This window comes from Vigna unguiculata, chromosome 8 (assembly GCF_037176805.1).
Source record: "Vigna unguiculata cultivar grain cowpea cultivar isolate G323 ecotype 2 chromosome 8, ASM3717680v1, whole genome shotgun sequence".
Lineage (NCBI taxonomy): Eukaryota > Viridiplantae > Streptophyta > Magnoliopsida > Fabales > Fabaceae > Vigna > Vigna unguiculata.
Window position 1 is genome coordinate 11,492,838 of NC_140799.1, and position 21,843 is coordinate 11,514,680.

Sequence of the window (21,843 nt, forward strand, 5' to 3'; positions counted from 1 at the left end):
TATCTTGTCAACATGAAGTTAATGGAACCCCTTAGGATCAACCTTTGTAGCCAGAGAATGAAAATTCAGTCAGTTTCATATTTTAGAGTGTTGTGTAAATTATATTACCATTTGAAGTTTTATCCAGCACATACACAAACTTTCCTTTTTTTTACACATATTAAATTGACATATTCTTTTTGTTGTTACAAGTGCATTCAAGTTCTAAAATTATTATATTTCAACTTCGTGATGAGGGAGATTATTGTAATAGTAAAAGAAACAAGTAGATGTAGGTATTTTTTTTTTTTTTGAGAAAATCTTAATGGAATTATTGTAATGTTATTGTAGTGTTTTATTAGCTTGCCACTATAGTAGATTGTGACTCTTATTGTGAATAACTGGAGCCAAATGTTAACAAAGCTTTCACTGTATTTATATTTTCTTTATTCTCTATAGGCATGGGATAAGTTCACATTGCTTATAGAGTTGGAACATTTTGAATTGTAGAATCTAGAAATATATTTATATGAAATATATTTTTGGATTATACAGCTCAAAAAATTGACTTCGCGGCTAATTTTCTTTATGACATTCATGAGAAATCTGTAGAGGTGGAAGAAGAAAGCAGATTTTCTTTATGACATTCATGAGAAAACTGTAGAGGTGGTAGAAGAAAGCGTTCAAAATTCATGCTTAATGCTTCTTTTGTATTTTAGTTCATAATTTATATTTTCAAAAAGAAAATTGTTTGGATATTTATGAATTAGTTTAATAGTGATTTTAAAATGGTTTTTTAATAAAAAATAATTTAAATCATTATTTGTATATTTGATAATGTGTGTGTTTAAAAGAATTGGACTGAATGGTAAGAGTTTAGTATTGAAACATACGTAACGCATGAATATGAATTGGGATTTTAAAAATCTAATTTAAATCTTTAAATAATTGGAATAAAATTAAATTTAAATTCATATTTTTCTTAAGAAAATTAGTTTAACATTTTATAGAATGAAAATTCAAATTAGATTCAATTTTAAACCTAAAATCACATTTTCTTAAGTAAAACAAATTGAAAATTTATGAATCGGTTTGTACTATTTTTAAAATAGGATTAAGTACAAAATAATTTAAAATTAATAATGTTTTCTAAGATTATTCTTAGATTGAAAATTTATTGAAATCTTTATATTTTATAAAGTGTATAATCAATTATAATATAGAAAAACAATGTTTCTCATACACAACTATAAAATAACATGTTTATTACCAGAAATAAAAAATAATTTAATTAGGTTTGTTCAATAGCTTTTGTGTCTTTGTTTTCTTGGGAAAAAACACTACATAGACACAGCCTCTATATATGTATTTATTGTGCACTTCTGATGTTATATTTTGTTTTATCTTCATGTTACAATTGAATTAGGTGAAATAATGTTTATTTTAATCATAATGATTTGTGTACTGTCAAATCATAATTTTATATTTTTAATTAATAATTATTTAAATAAATCATGTTTCTATACAGAATAAATCTTATATAAGAACGTTTGAAAAAATTATTTCTTTCATGATGTATTACTTATTTTTATTTTGAATATAGTTTGAAGTTTAAATTAAAGGTATTTTTGAAACAAAAAGAAAGATGACCATTTTCTTTCCAATAAACATGTCTGGATCATTTACTATGAAACTTATTCCACTACCTTCTCTCCCTTATGTTCATTTCTTTTCCAAGCTTTGAAAACTAAATTTCACTTAATGCCATGAAATTTTGGAATATTACGGTTAGAAATTGTATGAACTTGAAGTAATAGAAAATTTGAATTCATTAGTTGTCACTAATCTGATACGAATTAGAATTTAAAATTGATTAGTCAAAACTGTATTAATTATTTAGAAAGTAGGTTTTATGAATTATGCTTTGTATAATTGTAGAGCAACATTCTCACTTTATTCACTCTCTTTGATATCTACCACTTTGAAGCTGCATGCATCTTAGACAGAAAATAACCTAAACACCTTTCCAATAGAAAAGACAAAAGTTGATTTCCTAATTACATATTTCTATATCTGAACCAACGATAAACCTCAATGATTATGACATAATCGAGTTAAACGCAACTCCAAGTTAATTGTTAATGTAAATTGACAGTTCTACTGAGGTAGTGGGAGAAGAAAATTTGTATCTATATTACTCCAGATGTTATTGTACAATGGTAAATCCGCAAAAAGAAACTAAGGGGAGGGGGGTAATAAATTTTTTAGTTACACTTAAGCTATGCATTCAAAACAAATGGGAAAAAAATTTAAGGGGAAAAGGGAGCTCTATACTACCTAAATTACCTCATTAACAAAGGACCTAAGTCTCCACCACCACTTGCGTGGAGGATATGTGAGTCAGGTGATTGTGATGTGAACTTTGTTTTCAATAGAAGAACTGGTTTAATGAGTTCATCAAGATCATCCAAGGAGTCATTCTCACACAACTCTGCTGGATCAAATGATAGATCATCAGTGTCTGCCACTTCTTCACTCACAACATCAAGGCTGATGTAGTCAGACAGTTCCTCTTCAATTTCACTACTTTGTTTATGCCGGTTTGCAGCAACCATCATCCCAGATTCAGAAACATCAGCTGCAGGAATAGAACCAAAATAGCGTCCTCTGGTCTTGTTCTGATCTCCAGATCTCTTCCTTTTCTTTCCCTTGCTTTGTTTTTTGGGGTGATGAAGTTTGCATTTGGATCCTTCAGTACAGCTTCCTGTTGCTTCAAAAGTAGGACAGACATAGCTGTGCTTCTTCCGACACTGGAACAACATAATTTGGGAAGTATTGAGTTAGATCACAAGGTGACATGAAGTGGAAGCAAGTAGAGAAGGAGTTACTAAACAAAGTAAAACTTCTCCAGAGAGGAAAGAATTTTTAGCTGAAATAATAGACATCGGACATTTGGCAGATCATCAGAATAATTAGAAACCAACAACCAGGGAAAAAGGACACGGGATGAAACTAATAACCACCACAAGTACAATGAAAATTCCAATGCTACATATTTTTCTCGAAATAAATAAATATCGTGAACATTATTCATATGCACAAAAATTGATTTAATAGTGGTACAACAGGAAAATGTTAGGCCTTCAAATTATGCAGTAGCCCAATGGAAAACTTATCTTTATTGGTTAATACCTCATTTCCATCAGCACAATATCCCCTGAGAAATCCTTCACAAATAGATGCATTGGGGTTCACATTGACATGTCTATAAGGACAATTACTGTTTGAGCATAAACCTGGCATGAGACATGTTAGAATCACATTGTCAAATTATTCAGTAGATGAAAGACAACAGCCTCTGCAACAAACCTTGCAAAAAATAAGAACAATCTGGCATTCTCTCTGGAATAACCTGCATAACAAATCAGTTAAACTCAGACTTTAGACACAGATCAGTAGATACCATATTCAATTTGTTGGACCCCAAATGTTAAAAAACCTGGTGCGTTAATTTGCAGTTGGGAGTAGAACATAAACCATTCAGGAACTTAGTACAGACAGCAATTTTTGAAGGATCATGAATATAAGGACACTTCCCTCCATCCTTTTTACATTTCCCAAATCTGGTAAAAAACTGACAATACTTCTGCTTTCGAGCCAACCGCTGTCTGGCTGTGTGCAAGCTCCATCTAACTTTTTCATTTGCCAATTTTCGAGTTCGTTTCTTTGGGTCTCTGATAAGCTGGTTACCATTTCCAATTCGTACATATCTGCAAATACTCACGGCAGTCATTTGAATAAAACAGAAAGACTTAATATTATACAAGCTTTTCCTTATTCACCTAGTCTCATCTTAAACGGCTAGCTAAACAAGACAACCAACAATGATGAAATTTATTGCACAAGATATGAAAGGCTGAAAAATAAGAATGTGCATACTCATCGTTTCCAATCACTAATCTCCTTGGAATGTAAGCACTTTTGGAAGCCAAACCTGAACTGGTAGATCCTGAGGACTGGGATTCATCGACTACAGAGATAAGTAAGAGAAACTTTGTAAAATGAACAAAGGTAATAGAAACTTTTAACTTGTAGCAAGAAAGACATAAAAATATGCCAAAAATATGTCGATAGAAGAAGAATAAGCAAACGAAAAGGACAAGAAGACCACAATTCTGTATGCATTTCCAACATGGCAGGCAACAAAAGATTTCAGAATCTGATGCCCCACCTCCTCCTTGCCTAAACAGATAATCTACACTGTAAAGCAGCCTAACTACCGTGGAGTATCAGACACAAAATCATCCATATGCAATTGTGAAGAATCCAAGAATGATATTAATCACTTCCTTCCTGCATCCCATCACAATTCATACACCTAATTTATGCATACAAAAATTATATTTGGTCGTCCTTTACATAATCTGTGGAAGCATATCTTTACCAAAAGCTCAATTTCTGAAGAGTAAACTGCAGTAATATTTTCAGAACTGAACCAGCAAATGAATCACTAAAACAAGTTGTTTAACTTTACAGACATAAGAAAAAATCATTTAGACGTGACAAAAAGATAAAAACAAGGAATATAGAAAATATATTTCTACTCTCATTCAATGGATTTATCACATTAACAAGTACACTAAAAGCATTATACTGTTCAATGTTCCAAATTCCCGTCACACCACAAACTTGTCCTCCGGTGATTGGAATCCAATTCCAAAAGACAATGTTAATCATTTGAAGGCTTAACATTCATAAAGCTGATAGATGTTATCAATACATATAAAATACAATTTTTTTATCTAATCTGATTAATGCTCTAATATACACTATCCACGCTAAATGTCTTAAGTCAGAAGTACAATGTCCCAAAAGCATGTATTCATTTAAATAATTGCAACATGCTAAAAAATGTAGAAAAAGTAAGGTAATGAAAAATCCAGGTAAAATGGTTAATATAAAAATGTTACCCACCTGAAATCCTCTGGAGTGTCCTCCTGGAGGGATCCATTCTGTAACGAACTGAGCCAATACGAAATATACGCTCTCCTGCACATTCAACCACTACTTTCAAAGTCAGAGTAACTGACAAAGATAATTAATACATGAGCATAATTTTAAGAGCACAAAAACAGAGTTGTCGGCACTATGATATGACGAACTCTCATGGAAAGAATGCTTCCTACTCTTTGACTGAGAACTGATGCAAACCGCATTTTTCTGCTCTCTCTTCTTCCTCTCTACAGCAGCAACAGCAAGTGTGGCTTCCTATAATAATCATGAGAAATTGTATGAATCATAGCTTAGATCTATTTTGTCCTTTAATACAAATTATGGTTAAATTGAAAGGAAACTTCATTAAAAAACACAGTATAAAACACCAATCTAACCTCATTAGCTTGCTTTGAGTTCTTCTCAATGGATTTGGACCATTTCAAACTGCAACCACCAACACCTAAAACCCTGGATTTCCAAAGTGAAAACCCATGTTTTGACCTAGTGTAAACAGTATCCCTCTTTCTCAATTGAAGCAATTTTTTGCTGAAAGACAAACATTAATTGACAACTGCAATTGAATACTGTTGATGCACATGACCAAAACAAGGCAAAAAGGTAAACATACATAGCGGAAGCAATGCAAATACTCAAGTACCTGATTGCAGATACGGAACTGCTATTGAAGCTTGAAGCAAATGTTGCTCTTTTCCATCGAAACAATTGAGGCAAAACCTTTTGATTATGACGTGAATTCCTGTCATGTTCAGAAGAACTTTTGCTACAGAGTGTCCACACTAGTGAGGCTCTTGAACGTTTGCATGAACTCCTGACAGCTGCAAATAAATCACTAATTCAATGAAACATAACATAAAATTGGAACAGCACTGCTGGTTCTGGATCCATCTGCTAATGGAGTTAAAACACAATGACTCAGAATGATATGCAACATGAATAAAATCATATCACTACCAGGTCAAAACCCACATCCATAATCTATTATTAAAAATTAAAGAAAAAAAAAAGAGGAGCCATATAAGAAAAGCTCAAGTCATTTAATAGCAATTTGCTTGGAAGAACTTGCAATTTCTAAACAAGCATATAGACTAACATACACCAATTCGAGAAGGCTCCTCACAGTGTAAAGGTATGAGGAAGGGTCAACGTAAGCAAACATAGCCTTGCATATGCAAAGAGGCTGTTTCCAAATTTAAACCCATGGCCAGCTGGTCACCAAAGCACAACTTTACCGTTGTGCCAAGGCTCATGCTCAAGAAACAAGCATTTAATATTAACAAAATATAACAACATAATACGCAGCAACTACAGGATAAGTAAATATAGCAAGTAGCAACTGATAAGCAGTCAAGAACAGCAAGCAATTTACTATGATTCTTATTACACTATAATATTCAACTGAAAAAATCCATTTGAATCTCAAACAAAAAGACCCTCACATCCTGTCTAAATCATAATTAAACTTAGCATAAGACTCATAAGCACGGGTGACTTAGAAAGATAGATAAATTACACAACAAAATAAGTAATTCATGCATACCCTTATGTAACCGCTTCTTACTAAACCTCGTATTGCAAAGAGCATTACTAGTTCCTTGTCCATCAGAATTTGCCATGCCATTAGGCACTACAGCAGTTTGGTTGGTGTGGCTTTCAAATGTAGTCCTGACCAATTGATTTTTTCTTCTCTTGTAGTAGCCATCAGAGAAGGCAGTTTGGCCATTGTCATCAGTGGAGACAGACACATCACACGAATTTGATGTTGCAACCAATTGATTTGTTTTGGGCTTTATATATACTATTCTCTTCGTATTCAAAGAAAGAGGATTGCCTTCGTTTACTTCAACTTGACTCTCCCCATTATCGGATGGAACAGGTTGGTTTTCTAGAATTTCACAATGCTTCAGTGCATCTTCAGAAGAGTTCTGTGCATTATTATTAATTTCTATAAATGTTTTAGGATCAGATACATTTTCACAGGAACCACCAGAAGGTTCTACCAATGAGGAAGATGTATTTTCCTCTGATTTGGTGTCAATTGGTAGTGGAGGTGTTCTCTGCCTCTGCCTCTGCTGAGAATATGTTGCTCCTGCTCTCAGGTACATTGGTTGATCTGTCACGTCCGCCCTGCTTTCAGATTTAGTGCTTTTTGATATTTCACCAAAGCCCGAAGAAGATGACTTATTAACAGAGGAGATTTGAGGTAGAGCAGGAACTGGAGTAGGTTTCCTTACAAGACTGTTTCCTTTACGAACATACGAGGTATTTTGAAAGTTCCCTTTCCTTTCCAGAATTGGCCTTTTGGGAGGAACTGTTCTTACTGAATTGATTCTAGGTACAGAAATAGGGGGATTATTACCTGTCCGATGCCAAGTTCGAGGCTTTGACACACGAGTTGAAGAGGCAGATGTCTTCGTCTCCGACTTCAAAAAGGTAAAAGAATGACCTGGAAAAGTTTTGGGAATGACACTACCTGACTGATTTTTGGTCCCACTCAACCCAAAACGATATGAATTTAGAGCCTGAGTTGTAACTTTGGAAGAAACTTGGGATGGTTCTGAAATTGTTTTCTTTGTTATCATATTACTGTGTCCAAATGCCCTATCTGACCTACTATTCTGTATCGTCTGATGTACCGACGAAGTATTTTCTTCAACCCCACAAATATTTTCATCATTGATAGCTGTGAATTCTAAAGACCTTCTATCCGGTACTTCAGATGCCATCCCTTGAGAAAAGATATCTGATAATGCGCCAGGTGCATCCACAATGAATTCGTCATTCGAATTACTTGTAGTGACTTCATCACCACTAGTTGGACAGGACATAAGGTTCTGCTGAGCAAGCAAATCATTCTTAACATTGAGATCATTAGGTTCCATGTCAGGTCTTGGTGACCTTTGCACAAAGTCTCTATATTGATAATTTTCCTTAACGGCCTGTAAATCAGTCTTTTCTCCCAATGTATTTCCAACACCTAAAACACCAATTTGAGTATTGCTCACAAGCACAACCGGAGTAATGTTTTCTTTGCACTCACCTTCCAATGGTGAGAAGTGATCGTTTTGAAATGCCAAGTCCTCACATGGTGAAAAAGAGACTATATCTGAGTGTTGTAATTCCGAATACTCGGAACTCACGGTTTCCCTATTTGCATCAGTAGAGTCAAAAGATCCTCCACTAAAAATATTGTCAGACATTTTGGTAATACTCTCTGAATAAGGCATTGACTGAACAGAAGGCATTGACTGAACAGAAGACGGTATGCACATACCCATGCTTGACAAAGCAAATTCTTTCTGATGTTCTTGGTTATCATTGAGATTGACTGGAGTTTCAACATCAGATGTGGTGGTAACCACAATAACAGCACTGATTTCTGATTGACATCGAGTGAAATTTGGGTTAGCTGTGACTTTTTTCCTTTTAGAAGATGGTGAAACCTCATTTGCATCATCATTGTTGTTATTTGCAGCATAAAACTGAGTCTCTAAAAACTCCCCTTCCTCATGTAAAGCAGTAACCCCATCCAAACCAGTTATTGAGTCAACATCGTTTGGAACAGACTGATCTAAAACTATAGAAGCAGATGGATCTTTCGACATTAGACCCGTGCCTCCATCCACATTATTAGCAAGGCTAACAGGATTTACATGATCTGGGGATAAGGACTCCATCTCTGAACTCAAAATATTTAATTGTGTTCTAGCTTTTCTCTTTTTTATCTTCTTTGTGTTCCCTTCACCAGATCCAGCTAAAATATTAGAATTTGGGAATGTTTTTTCTGTCTCACAATTCTCAGGGTGCATGGTGACATCACCATGGGCCAATTGGTTTCCAGCATCATGCATGATACCAGAGCCGTGAACAATACAATCTTCTAAATTAGATGATCCATTATCAGAGCCTTGCTTCAGTGCACTGGAATGTTGTAGGCAATCTAGACCATCTTGAATCCTAATTTTTCTTGAACTCGAAAAAGTATCGCTGGTTTTTAATATTTCATCCCCTGCATCTACAAGATTGTTATTCAGTGGGGATTGTACACTTGAATAATTCCCAACTGATAGAGACCCTTCATTCTGACTTAATTGCTTATTACCATAATCCATGTGATTGACTTCAGAAATAGTACTCCCACTTAAGAATTCAGTAACCGTTTCAGTACCTGGAACAGAATTATTTGCACCTAAACAATCGGAAGTATTTGCATTATCATGCATAAAAATAATATTTCCATTATCAACATCATTATTAACATCTAAACAACCTGAATCACTCTTCTTATCTTCACTACTAGAAGCACGAGATGGAAATTTTGAAATGTTTCCATCTCTTTCAATTTCAAACCTGGATACTTCCCTATTATCAGAATCTTTGTCACTCTCACAATCTTGCGATGTGGAATCTGGCCCCAAACTCAGCTGCGGTAAACCTCCCTCTTTATCTTCTTTCAATACATTACCTTCCTTTAGCAAAGAATGTAAACAGTCTGGCACTTCCTCAACGATGTTGCTTTTCTCATCTGAATTAGCTTCAATTTTCTCAGGATTAGAGGCCGTTGACGAAACCAGTGCAGCACTCTCGACTTCCACGGTTCCAGGAAGCCTTTCTGCCGGCAGTGAATTCGGCACAGATGTCGTAAAGTTTAAACAAGCTTTCCTCTTCACCATTCTCTTAACAATTCTCTTCTTCTTGACAACCGTTATGGTCGATTTACCAGAACAGACATTGCCAGCTTTAACTGAATTTGGCACCGCATTTTTCCCACGAGAATCATCAGCCTCCCTGGTGCGAGACCGAGAAGAACTATTCTTAACACTCTTCCGCACATTAACCTCCTTCCTCAAACCAGACCTATCATTCCCTTTGCAAGGCGACCTATTTAAATCCACAACCACAACGGAAGACATTCTATACGGCTGCTGCAAACCAGAGTAATAGCCATCAGAGCCCGAAACCCTTTTATTCTTCTCCCCAGAACCCAAATCCGAATCTAAAACCGGCGTCACATTCAAATCAGGAACAGACACTGAACTCGAAGGCGGCGCAACAATAGCCTTGGCCACCAGAGAATTGGACTCAAACGAGATATCAATCTCAACAGGGCTCCCTTCTCTCTCTTCCCCCTTCACCCCATGAGCCAAATATTGCTCCTTTCCCCTGAAAAAGCCATTGCTACCTTCAGGTCCATAACCGGGGTACCGTAACTGCTCAACCTCACGGTTCCTATGATTAGGTTTAACAGTCTGAATCCTAAGAAGCGCGCTCTTCTTCTGCACCTGTTTCTTAGGAGGAGTACGTGCGAATTCATGACCACGCTCTCTACTATTCCCTCTAATATATCTATCCACATTATCAGAACCATGATAATATTTGTCACTGTTACTACCCTTGCTAACTAAATTAGAAGAAGACTCGTGCAACTCTCTTCCCCTCTCCCTCTCCCTCTCTCTATCACTCATCACCCACCTCTTGCTCTCCACCCGGGACCCTCTACCAGCCACGTCAGTGTCACATTCCACGCTGTACACGCGCACGTAGGGTGCTGGCTCTACGTCGCCCTGACTAGGCGCGTGGTAGTCACCGCCGCCCCACGCGAGCGCCTCCCTGGGGTTTTGCTCGTAGGCATCCACCACGAGGCGGTCACGGCGCCCAGGGTCATAGCGGAGGGTTTCGATCGGGGGAGGCGGCGGCGGGGGAGGGCGGTGGTGGTGGTGGTGGAATTCGCGATCGAAATCATCAGTTCTAGGGTTAGGGTTCCAGGGGATGGCGGTGGTGCGGCGAGGAAGGAGGTCGTAGGTGAGAGAACGTGAATCGTCTTCGAGGGTGCGGTGGGGGAGAGATGTGTGGTGGTTGAAAGAGAATTGCTGCTGCTGCTGTTGGGGTTGGGGAGTGGAAGGGGTGTAGGGTTGCGGCAGGGGAGCCGCGTGGAGGGTGCGGTGGTAGGAGAGAGGCGGCGGCGGTGGGAGGTTGCTATGGTGGTGGTGGTGGTGATGCGATTGAGGGTTAAGGGAAGTGTAGCGGGTGGTGCGGTGGTCCTGAGGGTGGTGGTAGTGGTGGTGGAGGAAGTGGTGTTGATCCATTCGATCGGAGCGTGGATTCGAACGAATCGGAGATTTGATTGATTGATTGAATGGATGTGAATCGAGAATTTGGGATATGAGATGAAAGGTTGTGTGTGAAAGGAGACGTATTCAGAATTTATGCGGTTTCTTTATTATTCAATTGGATTCAATTATTGGTTATGCCTCGTAGGACTGGGTTACGTAAAGCTTCTGTCTTTCTGTTTCGGATCATCGTTACCAGCTCTTGTTTTTCTTTTCTTTTTTGTTTTTTTTCTTTAAATTTATCATTTTGATAGATTTTTCCTGTGTGATTGTGTTTTTGGTGAAGATTTGGTTTTTAGGATTTAGGTCAGAACTGATGCGAAGTGTTGATTTTTTTCAAGGTAGACTAAAATCTTAAAGACTTTTCATTTAAGTGAAATAAAAACGGTAAAAACCAGTCAATCTCAATGAAATAATGATATTCTAAGAAAAAGAAAATTTACGGCTATATTTAAATTAGTTTGATTTTTTAATAAATATATATAAAATAAAAAATTAATAGATATTTTAGGATTTTTGTTATATTAGATATATTAGGAATATCTTGACTATATTCAAATGCGATATATTAGGATATAATAATTGATTATTTAAAAAAAATAGAATATATTTAACCTAATCAATAAATTTCAATGAAATAGTTATATTATAAGAAGAAAAAAATATGCCGAGTTGTGTTTAAACTAGTTTGATTTATTTTTAATAAATATGTAAAAAATGTATAGATATTTTAGGATTTTCTTTTTCTTTTTATCACCTTTCAACATATTAAGAAGTATTTAGAAAATATTTAGAAAATATATCTTAAGATCTAATAATTGATTATTAGGTTAAATATGTTTTTTGTCCCTTAATTTTTAGTAAAAATTAAAATTAGTCAATCTTTAAACCTTGACTTAATTTAGTCTTCCAATTTTAGAAACGTGTGTGTTCTCGAAAAACTGGTTAACCTCAAATTTCATAAAACGTCACATGCATAAATAATCAGAGAGTATGGAGTTTGGAGTATGCAGGCATACAGTACACCAAGCGTTTCCCAGGTTACATAAAAGAGGCTCCACGTGGCCTACACAAAATACACTAGAAAAGCAAATAACTATACTAAGTCTTGTACAGACAAGATAAACACAACTAGTAAAATCCTTCAGTGATGGGCCCCACAGTGGGTCCAATACCCGTCCAATCCATCAAGCTGCATCATCCCTATTATCCATACTCAGGGTTCCTCACATCTGCTCACATCAATCAAATTGATGATCATCGCAAGGGAAGAAACCACACAAAATCATACAAACAAGCAACAGGGTAAGCTAGCATAAAGAGATCTCATATTATAACATTCCACAGGTAATCTCAAAGCCAAGCAACATTAACAAGCATCACACCAGAGCTATCAAAATATATGAAACCCCAAGACTCGACTATCCGGATACGTAACTAAGGCACCACCACATGGTAGTGGAATTATGTCCTAGCGATGAGGCGTCACCGCGAGGCCTTCGCAGAATTATACCCTTACTGAAGGCACCACCACGTGGCCTCCGTGGAATTACGCTCTGGCCCTTAGGCACCACCACGACCCCCCGTGGAATTACGTCCTTTTTGTCGAGGCACCACCAGGAACTCTCTTTAAGAGGGCCAATGGAATTACGTCCAACAGATGAGGCGCCACCAAGATCTCTTACTACAAGAGTCATGGAATTATGCCTTACCCGTACCTTATACACGTTCCACCCACCAATCAAGAATTTCCCATAATATTAACATCATGCATAACAATCCCATCATGCAACTCATACTTTCCAACTCATACACAATAAAGCAATATATAATTTCCCTTCAACCTCATAAAATAAACAAGACATCATCCCTCATACCATTCAATTAACGTATTCAAGCCAGGAAAACAAGCAACCACATCATTTACCATTCACATTATAGCACACAACTCGCCCCTGTCTCGCTCAGGCTAGAAGACCTCGCTCAGGCGAGGGAGATCCCCTCGCTCAGGCGACTCCCTTCTCGCTTAGGCGAGAGCTGGGCAGAAGAACAGTGGCTCTTGCGAATCCTCGCTCAGGCGAGTCCCTTCTCGCCTAAGCGAGATACACCTCGCTCAAAAATGGAGGTGAGCCGCCTAGGCGACAGCTCGCATAGGAAGTCTTGGGCGAGTCTCTATTAGTCTCGCCTAGGCGAGACAAGCTCGCTTGGGCGAGAAAACCAGAGTTCGCCGCTGTTCATACGTGCAAAACACATAAACAACACCCAAAGACACATTTTGTCCAAAAGCCAGCAATCAAATCATGAACCCACTTCAAGAATACGACTTAAGCTCAAAAAAACATGCAGAGACCACAAACACCCGAAATCACTAGCTTCCCTTACTTGGAAAGGGCTTATACGGGACCTCGACACCAACTGCGGAGCGCAACAGTTCGAGGAGCAGTCTCAGAAACTGGAAGAACAACGGGACAGCGAAAGAACAAGGTTACTATGGAACCCTAAAAGGAAGTACACGAAAAAGAGCTTCAGGGAGTACAGATACAAGCTTAAGAACACTTACATGGAGCTAAATACAAACTGAGCTCGCGAAATCTTTGGCCAAGATCAGAGTCAAGCCCTTGTAGAGCGTTCTGGAAGGAAGGGGTAGTGTTTAGGGTTCTGTTTTTGCAAGAATGAGTCAGAAATGGGAACCCTAACAGCTTTAGGGCCTTAGCACCCTATGGGTCAGCCTTTAGGCCCAACAGATTAAGGCCAACCCTTAAACATTAGGGCAGAAATTAAATTTGGGCCTTACAGTGTGGATTTAGTCATTTTTATTAAAATTTGTTGAGTTTATTTGACGTTTCAAACGCGTTTCATGATAACATTTGTATTGTTTACATGGTTCAATTTTTTTTTTGCTTCAATGTTAGTTAAAAAACTTTCATAAAACATGTTTCAAATGTCAAATAAATTTAACTAAATTTGGTTAAAAAGACTAAATTCATGCATTTATAGAGTTGAGGGACTAAATTGGGTCAAAGTTTCGAAAAAAGACTAATTCCAATTTTCGTTGAAAGTTAAACCAAAAACATATTTAACCCTTGATTATTTTCAAAAAGATTTCAATCAAATATGTTTAACATACATATGTATGTTTATCCATGGTTTTAAGAAACTATAAATAGAACATACAATTATAGGGAGTACTCATTGAATTCTCTCATTCACTATTATACTCATATATTCTACAATTCCTTAAAACTCTTATTGACTTGAGCGTTGGAGAGTCTTTTACAAGTATATTAGCAAATATGCTGGCTCTAATCCCTTGGTGGATACCAGATGTTCTTACTGAATTTGGACAAAATGTTTGTAAGGTGAAAGGAGTGAGATTCTCAAGAGTCGAGTTGATAGCTCAAGAGTGAGCAATTGATTAGTGTTGTTCGAAGATTAAAATACATGATGTGTAGTATTACTTGTATGTGCTAAATTGCTTTGTATTCATACATTATGTGTGTCAACAAAAGCAATAAGTCTGGTAAATGCAAAGGCTAAATCTTAGCATCAAACAAGTTTAAGGATTAGACGAGTCAAAGTGTTAGACGAGTTTAACAATAGAAATCATTAGGTGAATGCATTAGATGACCTAAGTATCTATGTTAGACAAATAAAGTGTTAGATGACTAAGGCATTAGACAACAAATGGTTAGACAACCTAAGACAACTTAACTCACTAGACGACCTAAGTGTCAGACGACCAATGTCTTAGATAAGCCAAAGCTACTTAAGTCATTAGACGACCTAAGTGTCAAACGACCTTTGATGTTGAAATATTTATGACGTGCTTTGAAACAAGTTTTTGATCTCTAATTAATCATGCAAATTAATATATTGATACATTTGTTTAAAATAGAGATTTAATGAAATGAATTACAATGAATAGTATCCTTCTGAAAGAAGTAAGTTTTTAAATCAAATGTTCGAATGAAATTAATATTGAGAAATATCTGATGAATGAACTGTTTGATTGAATGGAAGATATATAACGATCAAATGCATAATTAAGTTGTACAAATTTTCCTTAACATGACAATTTGTGAATGTTGAAGAAAGCAGAATTCAAAATCAGGTATGAGCTCAATCACAAAAGCAAAGAAGATATCTTGAAGAGCATAAACTAATTCATAATTAAAGTCTTTAAAGATGACATTGAATATTCAAATTGAAGAATCAAATTAAAAGAAATGATCAAGTTATTTCATATCAAGAAGGTTGCAATGGAAAACTACAATTCAAAGTCTCAACGACACTGAAAAGTACAAGAAAAGGAGAAAAGAGAAAGAACAAAGTTTTGTGAAATTGTCATATCAATTGTATCTTAGACTAATTGCATTGAGAGCTTGAATGTTGTAATATCATTCAATGAATGAAGTTGTAACCTGTGAGCTTGGTTCTCCTTTGAGAGAATGTCATTTGCTTATTGTTGTAATTAAGAGTTCTTGATCTCAAGGGGAGATTGAGAAGGATACCTAGAGAGGTTGATACTCGGTGTAACTTGGAGAAGTTTGTACTTGTGTACCTAGAGAGATTGAAACTCGTGTAACCTAGAAAGGGTGATACTCGTTCAAGATTAAAGTTATTGATTAGTGGAACATTTTAAGAAGGTTGCTTAAGGGACTAAACGCCGCCTTAAGTAGATGCGAACCAGTATAATTTGTTGTGTGCATTCTCTTTATCCTTACACCTCTATTTTCAAGTAGTAAATTCGTTTGTAATATATACTTATGCGCATGTTTTGAATTTGTTTTGCAGGCTTTATTCATCCCCTTTCTAGAGCCACATTACACCAACATCTACATATGCATGTTCCCAATATAATTAAGCTTGGATGTCTCGACATCCATAAGCTACCAATACAATTAAGCTTGAATGCAATTGACATCTGCACGCTACTAATATAATTAAGCTTAGATGCAATCAACAACTATAGGCTACCTAACTAAGCTTGAATGCATCAATATTTGCAAACTACTAATACAATTAAGCTTGTATTCCAGATATCTACAAGTTACTCGTTAAAGCTTGGATCTCGGATATCCACAAGCTACTCATTAAAGCTTAGATTTCCAAACATCCAAGAGTTACTCATTAAAGCTCAGATTCCATATATCTACAAGCTACTCGTTGAAGCTCAGATCCTTAGATATCTACAAGCTACATACAAAATAAAATCAATTAAAGCTTGGATCCAAGTCATCTTATGTCTACTTAAAACACCTTAAATTAAAGTCATTTAATGTATTCCATTAATCATATCAACGTAATCCAAATTGAATATGTGGAAGTCATTTTGAAATAAATGATCACATAATTGGGTGAAAGTAATAATCCAAAACCATTTTGAAAATACAATTAATTATCCATGCTGATATTCAATTAATGATAAAACATGTTCATCCATTATTGGATCTATTGCATCTTGTCAACACCCAATTTCATTTAGGAAAATAAGTTTGTTCTTAAAAAATAAAAATAAAATGTTTTTAATTAATGATAGAAAAAACAAAAAAAGGAAAAAAGTGTAATAATTTTTCTTTAGACTTTCTAGCATTAAAAGAAAAAAGGAAGGGAGAACCCAATTTGTTTTTAATTGTCACACCCTTTACATGAGCCTAAATGTTTTATACATATCTTCACCCCCACTATTTGTTGTTTACACTCCTCACACGGCATGTCAGAGAAGGATATTTTAAAATTTATGTTTTTTAAAGAAGGGTACGATTTTAATAATTAGAAGCAAATATTCTCGATAATAACGTTTTTCATAAAAATATTCCCGGTAATTATTAGAATCAATTATATGAATATTATGTTATGATTTGAGTTACGTAATATGTTGCATCAGGATCTTCATGTACCGAAAAATATATGATTCTAATAATTACAAGCAATATTTCTTAATAATTTATAATCAATACCTTAGATATTATGCGACGATTTAATTTCTATAATATGTTTCACCGGGACCAATTCCTTCCTCATATATTTCATTATAATTAAAGACTAGGATTATAGTGGTTTTCCAAGGTGTCTATATAAGCACAAAATCTCTCCAATGCAAGACACACAAAAAAATTCCACACTTCTCTTCCTTTTTTCATTACTAGAGCACACACACAAATGGGATCACCTTTATATCCTCTCAGTTGGATTTGCTCTATTTGTCGCCTTGAAAGGTAAGTTCTTTTCTGCTTCTAATGTTATTCATGTATTTGTGAGAATAATAAAATTAATGGGTTGTGAATCCTGACATCATTACTCTGTTACAATATCAAGTGTATGATTGTTGACTCAATATACTACTGAACGTGTTTGGGGTTTGATGTTATGTAATTCTAGGACTGAATTCATGATTGATATTTATCGTATGACAACATTATAAACTCCTTTGTAAGCTTTTAATTCTCCTCTTTTTAAAAAATAAAAACAAAAATTATAAATTGTACTCTTTTTATATATAATTTTTGGATATCATGTCAAGTCTTGGATTTGTTTGATAATTTAAATTTTTTTTATCTTGTTGAATCTCAGATTCTCTTTATAATAAAAAAAAATTAAAATTAAAATTAAAAATATCAACCAACAAATATTCTTTTACAAAGAACTTCGTTATCCCTGATTTTCTAGATGGAAATACGTAGGAGCTGTTGGTATCGCGCAACGGAATGACTAAACAATGGTCAAAAATCAAGAGGGGGGGGGTGAATTGGATTTTTAAAAATCTTGACAGGTTTTAAAATTTTTCTCAAAATTTAATTAATTAACTTAAAGTAATAGTTACTTTAAATGCAAGTGCAGATAAATAAGAAGTTTAAGGGAAGAAGATGCACACTGATATTTATACTGGTTCGGATCAAAAGACCCTACGTCTAGTTGTTAATCTCTTAAACAAGGAGATTAACTCAATCACTATAATAATCAAAAATTACAACAGATTATATGAGAGTAAAGATTAGAAAACACCTCTCTTGAACAACCACAAGAGATGAACAAAACTCTCCCTGAATCTCACAGAGGATGACCAGCTTTCCTAGCAACAACACAACACTCAATCTTCTAAGAACTCACTTAGAAAAAGTTATCGCTCACTCACACTAGGTTTTTCAAGCTTTCTTTAAGAATCTCACAGAGCAACACTTTGTAGTCACAGCCAAAGAACTCTGAATCTTAAAAAGGTGTGTTTGAAGTTGAACTGCAGTTCCTTAAATAGAGTTTTCGAAAAAAAGAGCCGTTATGTTCCAACTGCCAAGGATAATCGATTATCACTAAGGATAATCGATTATTCTAGTAGGTTTTTCGAAATTTAAGTTAAAAACTGAATCGTTATGTTCCAACTGCCAAGGATAATCGATTATCACTAAGAATAATCGATTATTCCAGTAGGTTTCCTAAAAAACAAATTTTGAATAGGATAATTGATTATTTCAGGAGATAATCGATTATTCTAGTAGGTTTTCGAAAAATACAAATTCTGCACAAATAATCGATTATCAATAGTGATAATCGATTATCACTGTAGTTTTTCTAAAAATAGGAAACCTTCTAGAAAGACAAATGCCATGCTGCTGATTCTAAGTTTAATTAAACTATTCTACAATACACTTATTTTATTTTACAAGATAACATTTGCATAATTGAACACTTTGTCTTCATTAGTGCTTGATCATCATTCAAAATCACTCGACTTCCTTCTTTTTGCCAACAATCTCCCCCTTTTTGATGATGATCAAAAATATGTTTAAGGACTTGTTGCTTCTTGCAATTTAGAGACTTGCAAAGAGAATGGTTAAAATAAAATAATGTGTCTTTTATCATTTAAACTTATTCTCCCCCTTTTTTGATCATATGAGAAAAGGGTAGAGTTCCCCCTAAATGAAATAATGCTTGAGGGCACACAGTAGGAGATAAAATACTTAATCATTTATTGATTCAGAAATTGAAAGTGACTACAAGCAGTGGTAAAACATATGTTAGAAAACCTCTCCCTAAAATTCGGCACTCATGTCATCATCATGAGTGAATTCCTCATCAAACCTATGTTCTAAATGGGAAATTCTAGTATCAATCCCCCTAATGAGCCCGACAACTTCTTCATGACGAGAGTTAGACAAAAGAAATAATTCTTCTAGTCGTTTGTTCATGCGTAGCAGAATGACTAAACAATGGTCAAAAATCAAGAGGGGGTGAATTGTTGAAATTGGGACTCTTAATTTATAAAGAGTACACTCCCAACGGCTAAAATGCGAAAATCAAGGCAAATCTAGCCGTTACAACGGCTATTTTTTCGAAAATTTTTACATAACGTCGTGCAATAATCGATTATCCTGAGTGATAATCGATTATTGTTTCATAATATGAATTCCAGAAATGATTGGTATGAGCAAATAATCGATTATTGTGAGTAATAATCGATTATTCCATAACGATTTTGAGTATGTTGATCAGGGTCAAGATAATCGATTATTCTGCTTGATAATCGATTATTCCAGGAATTTAGAACTTATTTTGGGAGAAGATAATCGATTATCATGAGTGATAATCGATTATTGATCGCTGTTTTACGAAAATATGAAAAATGAAGGTTATTGCTCTTTCAAGAGACTTCTAATATTCCTAAATCTCTCCTAAGCTTATAAAATCTGTCTTTGGCTAAAGGCTTTATAAAGATGTCTGCCAATTGATGCTTGATGTCTACATAGTCTATCACACAATTGCCTTTACTTATGTGATCCCTTAAGAAGTGGTGTCTAATTTCTATGTGTTTTGTCCTAGAATGCATTATGGGATTTTTAGTTAAGTTTATGGCACTAGTATTGTCACATTTTAGAGGTATATGATTTAGATAGATACTGTAATCCTCTAATTGTTGCTTCATCCATAGGATTTTGGCACAACAATTGCCAGCAACAATGTATTCGGCCTCTGTAGTTGACAAAGCCACACAGGCTTGTTTTTTGGAGTTCCAAGAAACTAATGAACTTCCTAAGAGGTGACAAGTACCACTAGTACTTTTTCTATCTAATTTATAGCCACCATAATCAGCATCAGAGTACCCTATTAAACTAAGTGATGCCCCAAAAGGATACCAAAGTCCAAAAGATATAGTTCCTTTAAGATATTTTAAGATTCTTTTTATTGCTATAAGATGTGATTCCTTAGGATTAGCTTGATATCTAGCACAAACGCATACAGATTGCATAATATCAGGTCTACTTGCAGTAAGATATAAAAGAGATCCTATCATACCTCTAAACATGGTTTGATTTACCTCAATACCTGATTCATCTTTTTCCAAATAGCAAGAAGTTGTCATAGGAGTACTTGCTACTTTAGCATTATCCATTTCAAATTTTTTAAGTATTTCCTTACAATATTTAGATTGAGATATGAATGTCCCTTCATCCATTTGTTTAATTTGCAAACCAAGGAAGAAGTTTAATTCTCCCATCATTGACATTTCAAACTCACCCTGCATTATGCTTGCAAAACCTTCACATAGAGATTTATCAGTTGATCCAAAAATTATATCGTCAACATACACTTGAACCAATAAAATGTGTTTATCTACTCTTTCAAAGTTGAGTCCAATTTACCTCTTTCAAAGTTGAGTCCAATTTACCTCTTTCAAAATCATTTTCGAGCAAAAATGTGCTTAAGCGTTCATACCAAGATCTAGGTGCTTGTTTCAAACCGTAAAGTGCCTTTTTCAATTTATAAATATGATTTGGAAATTTGTAATCCTCAAAACCAGGAGGTTGTTCAACGTACACATCTTCTTTGATAAAATCATTTAGGAAAGCACTTTTGACATCCATTTGATATAATTTAAATTTCATAATAGAGGCATAAGCAAGAAGTAAGCGTATAGCTTCTAACCTTGCAACAGGGGCGTATGTTTCATCATAGTCTATACCTTCTTCTTGTCGATATCCCTTTGCCACAAGCCTAGCTTTTTTCTTAGTAATATTTCCATCTTCATCCATCTTATTTCTGAAAACCCATCTTGTTCCAATCACTTGAAGTAATTCATCTCTTGGAATCAACTCCCATACTTTATTTCTTTCAAATTGATTGAGCTCCTCTTGCATTGCAATACACCATTGATCATCTTGAAGAGCTTTTTGAACATTTTTTGGTTCAATCTGCGAAACAAAAGCAACATTCATACAGAAATTGTTCATATTTCTAGTGATTACCCCTTTTGAAATATCACCAATGATGTTGTCTAGAGATAGTCCTCTTGGTGACTTCCAGCATTTTTCAAGATCTTCAGATTGATAAGGTGGATTCTCATTTAAATACATCTCATCAAGGGCCTCCTGAATATATTCTTCATCACCTGTAGGCCTCCTTAATTTGCTTATTTGACTCAAGAGGGTTCACCTCAAGGTCTACAACTTCATCAAAGACAACATGCATGAATTCTTCAACATTCAAAGTTCTTCAATTAAAGACTCTATATGCTTTACTAGTAAGAGAATATCCTAGAAATATTGCCTCATCAACTTTAGAATCAAATTTTCCTAAATTTTCTTTTCCATTATTTAAAACAAAACATGTGCATCCAAAAATTTTAAGATGAGCAATATTTGGCTTTCTACCTTTAAATAATTCATAAGGAGTAATTTTTAAAATAGGCCTAATAAGCATTCTATTTAAAACATAACATGCAGTACTCACAGCATCAACCCAAAAATAT

General features: G+C 35.1%; 1 protein-coding gene across 2 annotated transcripts; it reads right to left on the bottom strand.

The window, feature by feature from the left end:
* Positions 1-2,145: 2,145 nt before the first annotated feature.
* Positions 2,146-11,269, bottom strand: LOC114193719 (Zinc finger C-x8-C-x5-C-x3-H type family protein). Of its 2 annotated transcripts, none has more exons than XM_028083622.2 (10): positions 6,533-11,269; positions 5,633-5,810; positions 5,370-5,520; positions 5,166-5,247; positions 4,954-5,043; positions 3,919-4,009; positions 3,479-3,749; positions 3,349-3,391; positions 3,172-3,275; positions 2,146-2,789 (listed from the first exon to the last, which is right to left on the bottom strand). In XM_028083622.2, exons 1-10 carry the CDS (start codon positions 11,076-11,078, stop codon positions 2,322-2,324), a joined length of 6,024 nt encoding a protein of 2,007 aa, XP_027939423.2. In that variant the 5' UTR covers positions 11,079-11,269; the 3' UTR covers positions 2,146-2,321. The 2 variants fall into 2 exon arrangements, with proteins under 2 accessions (XP_027939423.2, XP_027939424.2); XM_028083623.2 differs by having other exon boundaries at positions 4,954-5,028; positions 6,533-11,268.
* Positions 11,270-21,843: the final 10,574 nt, after the last annotated feature.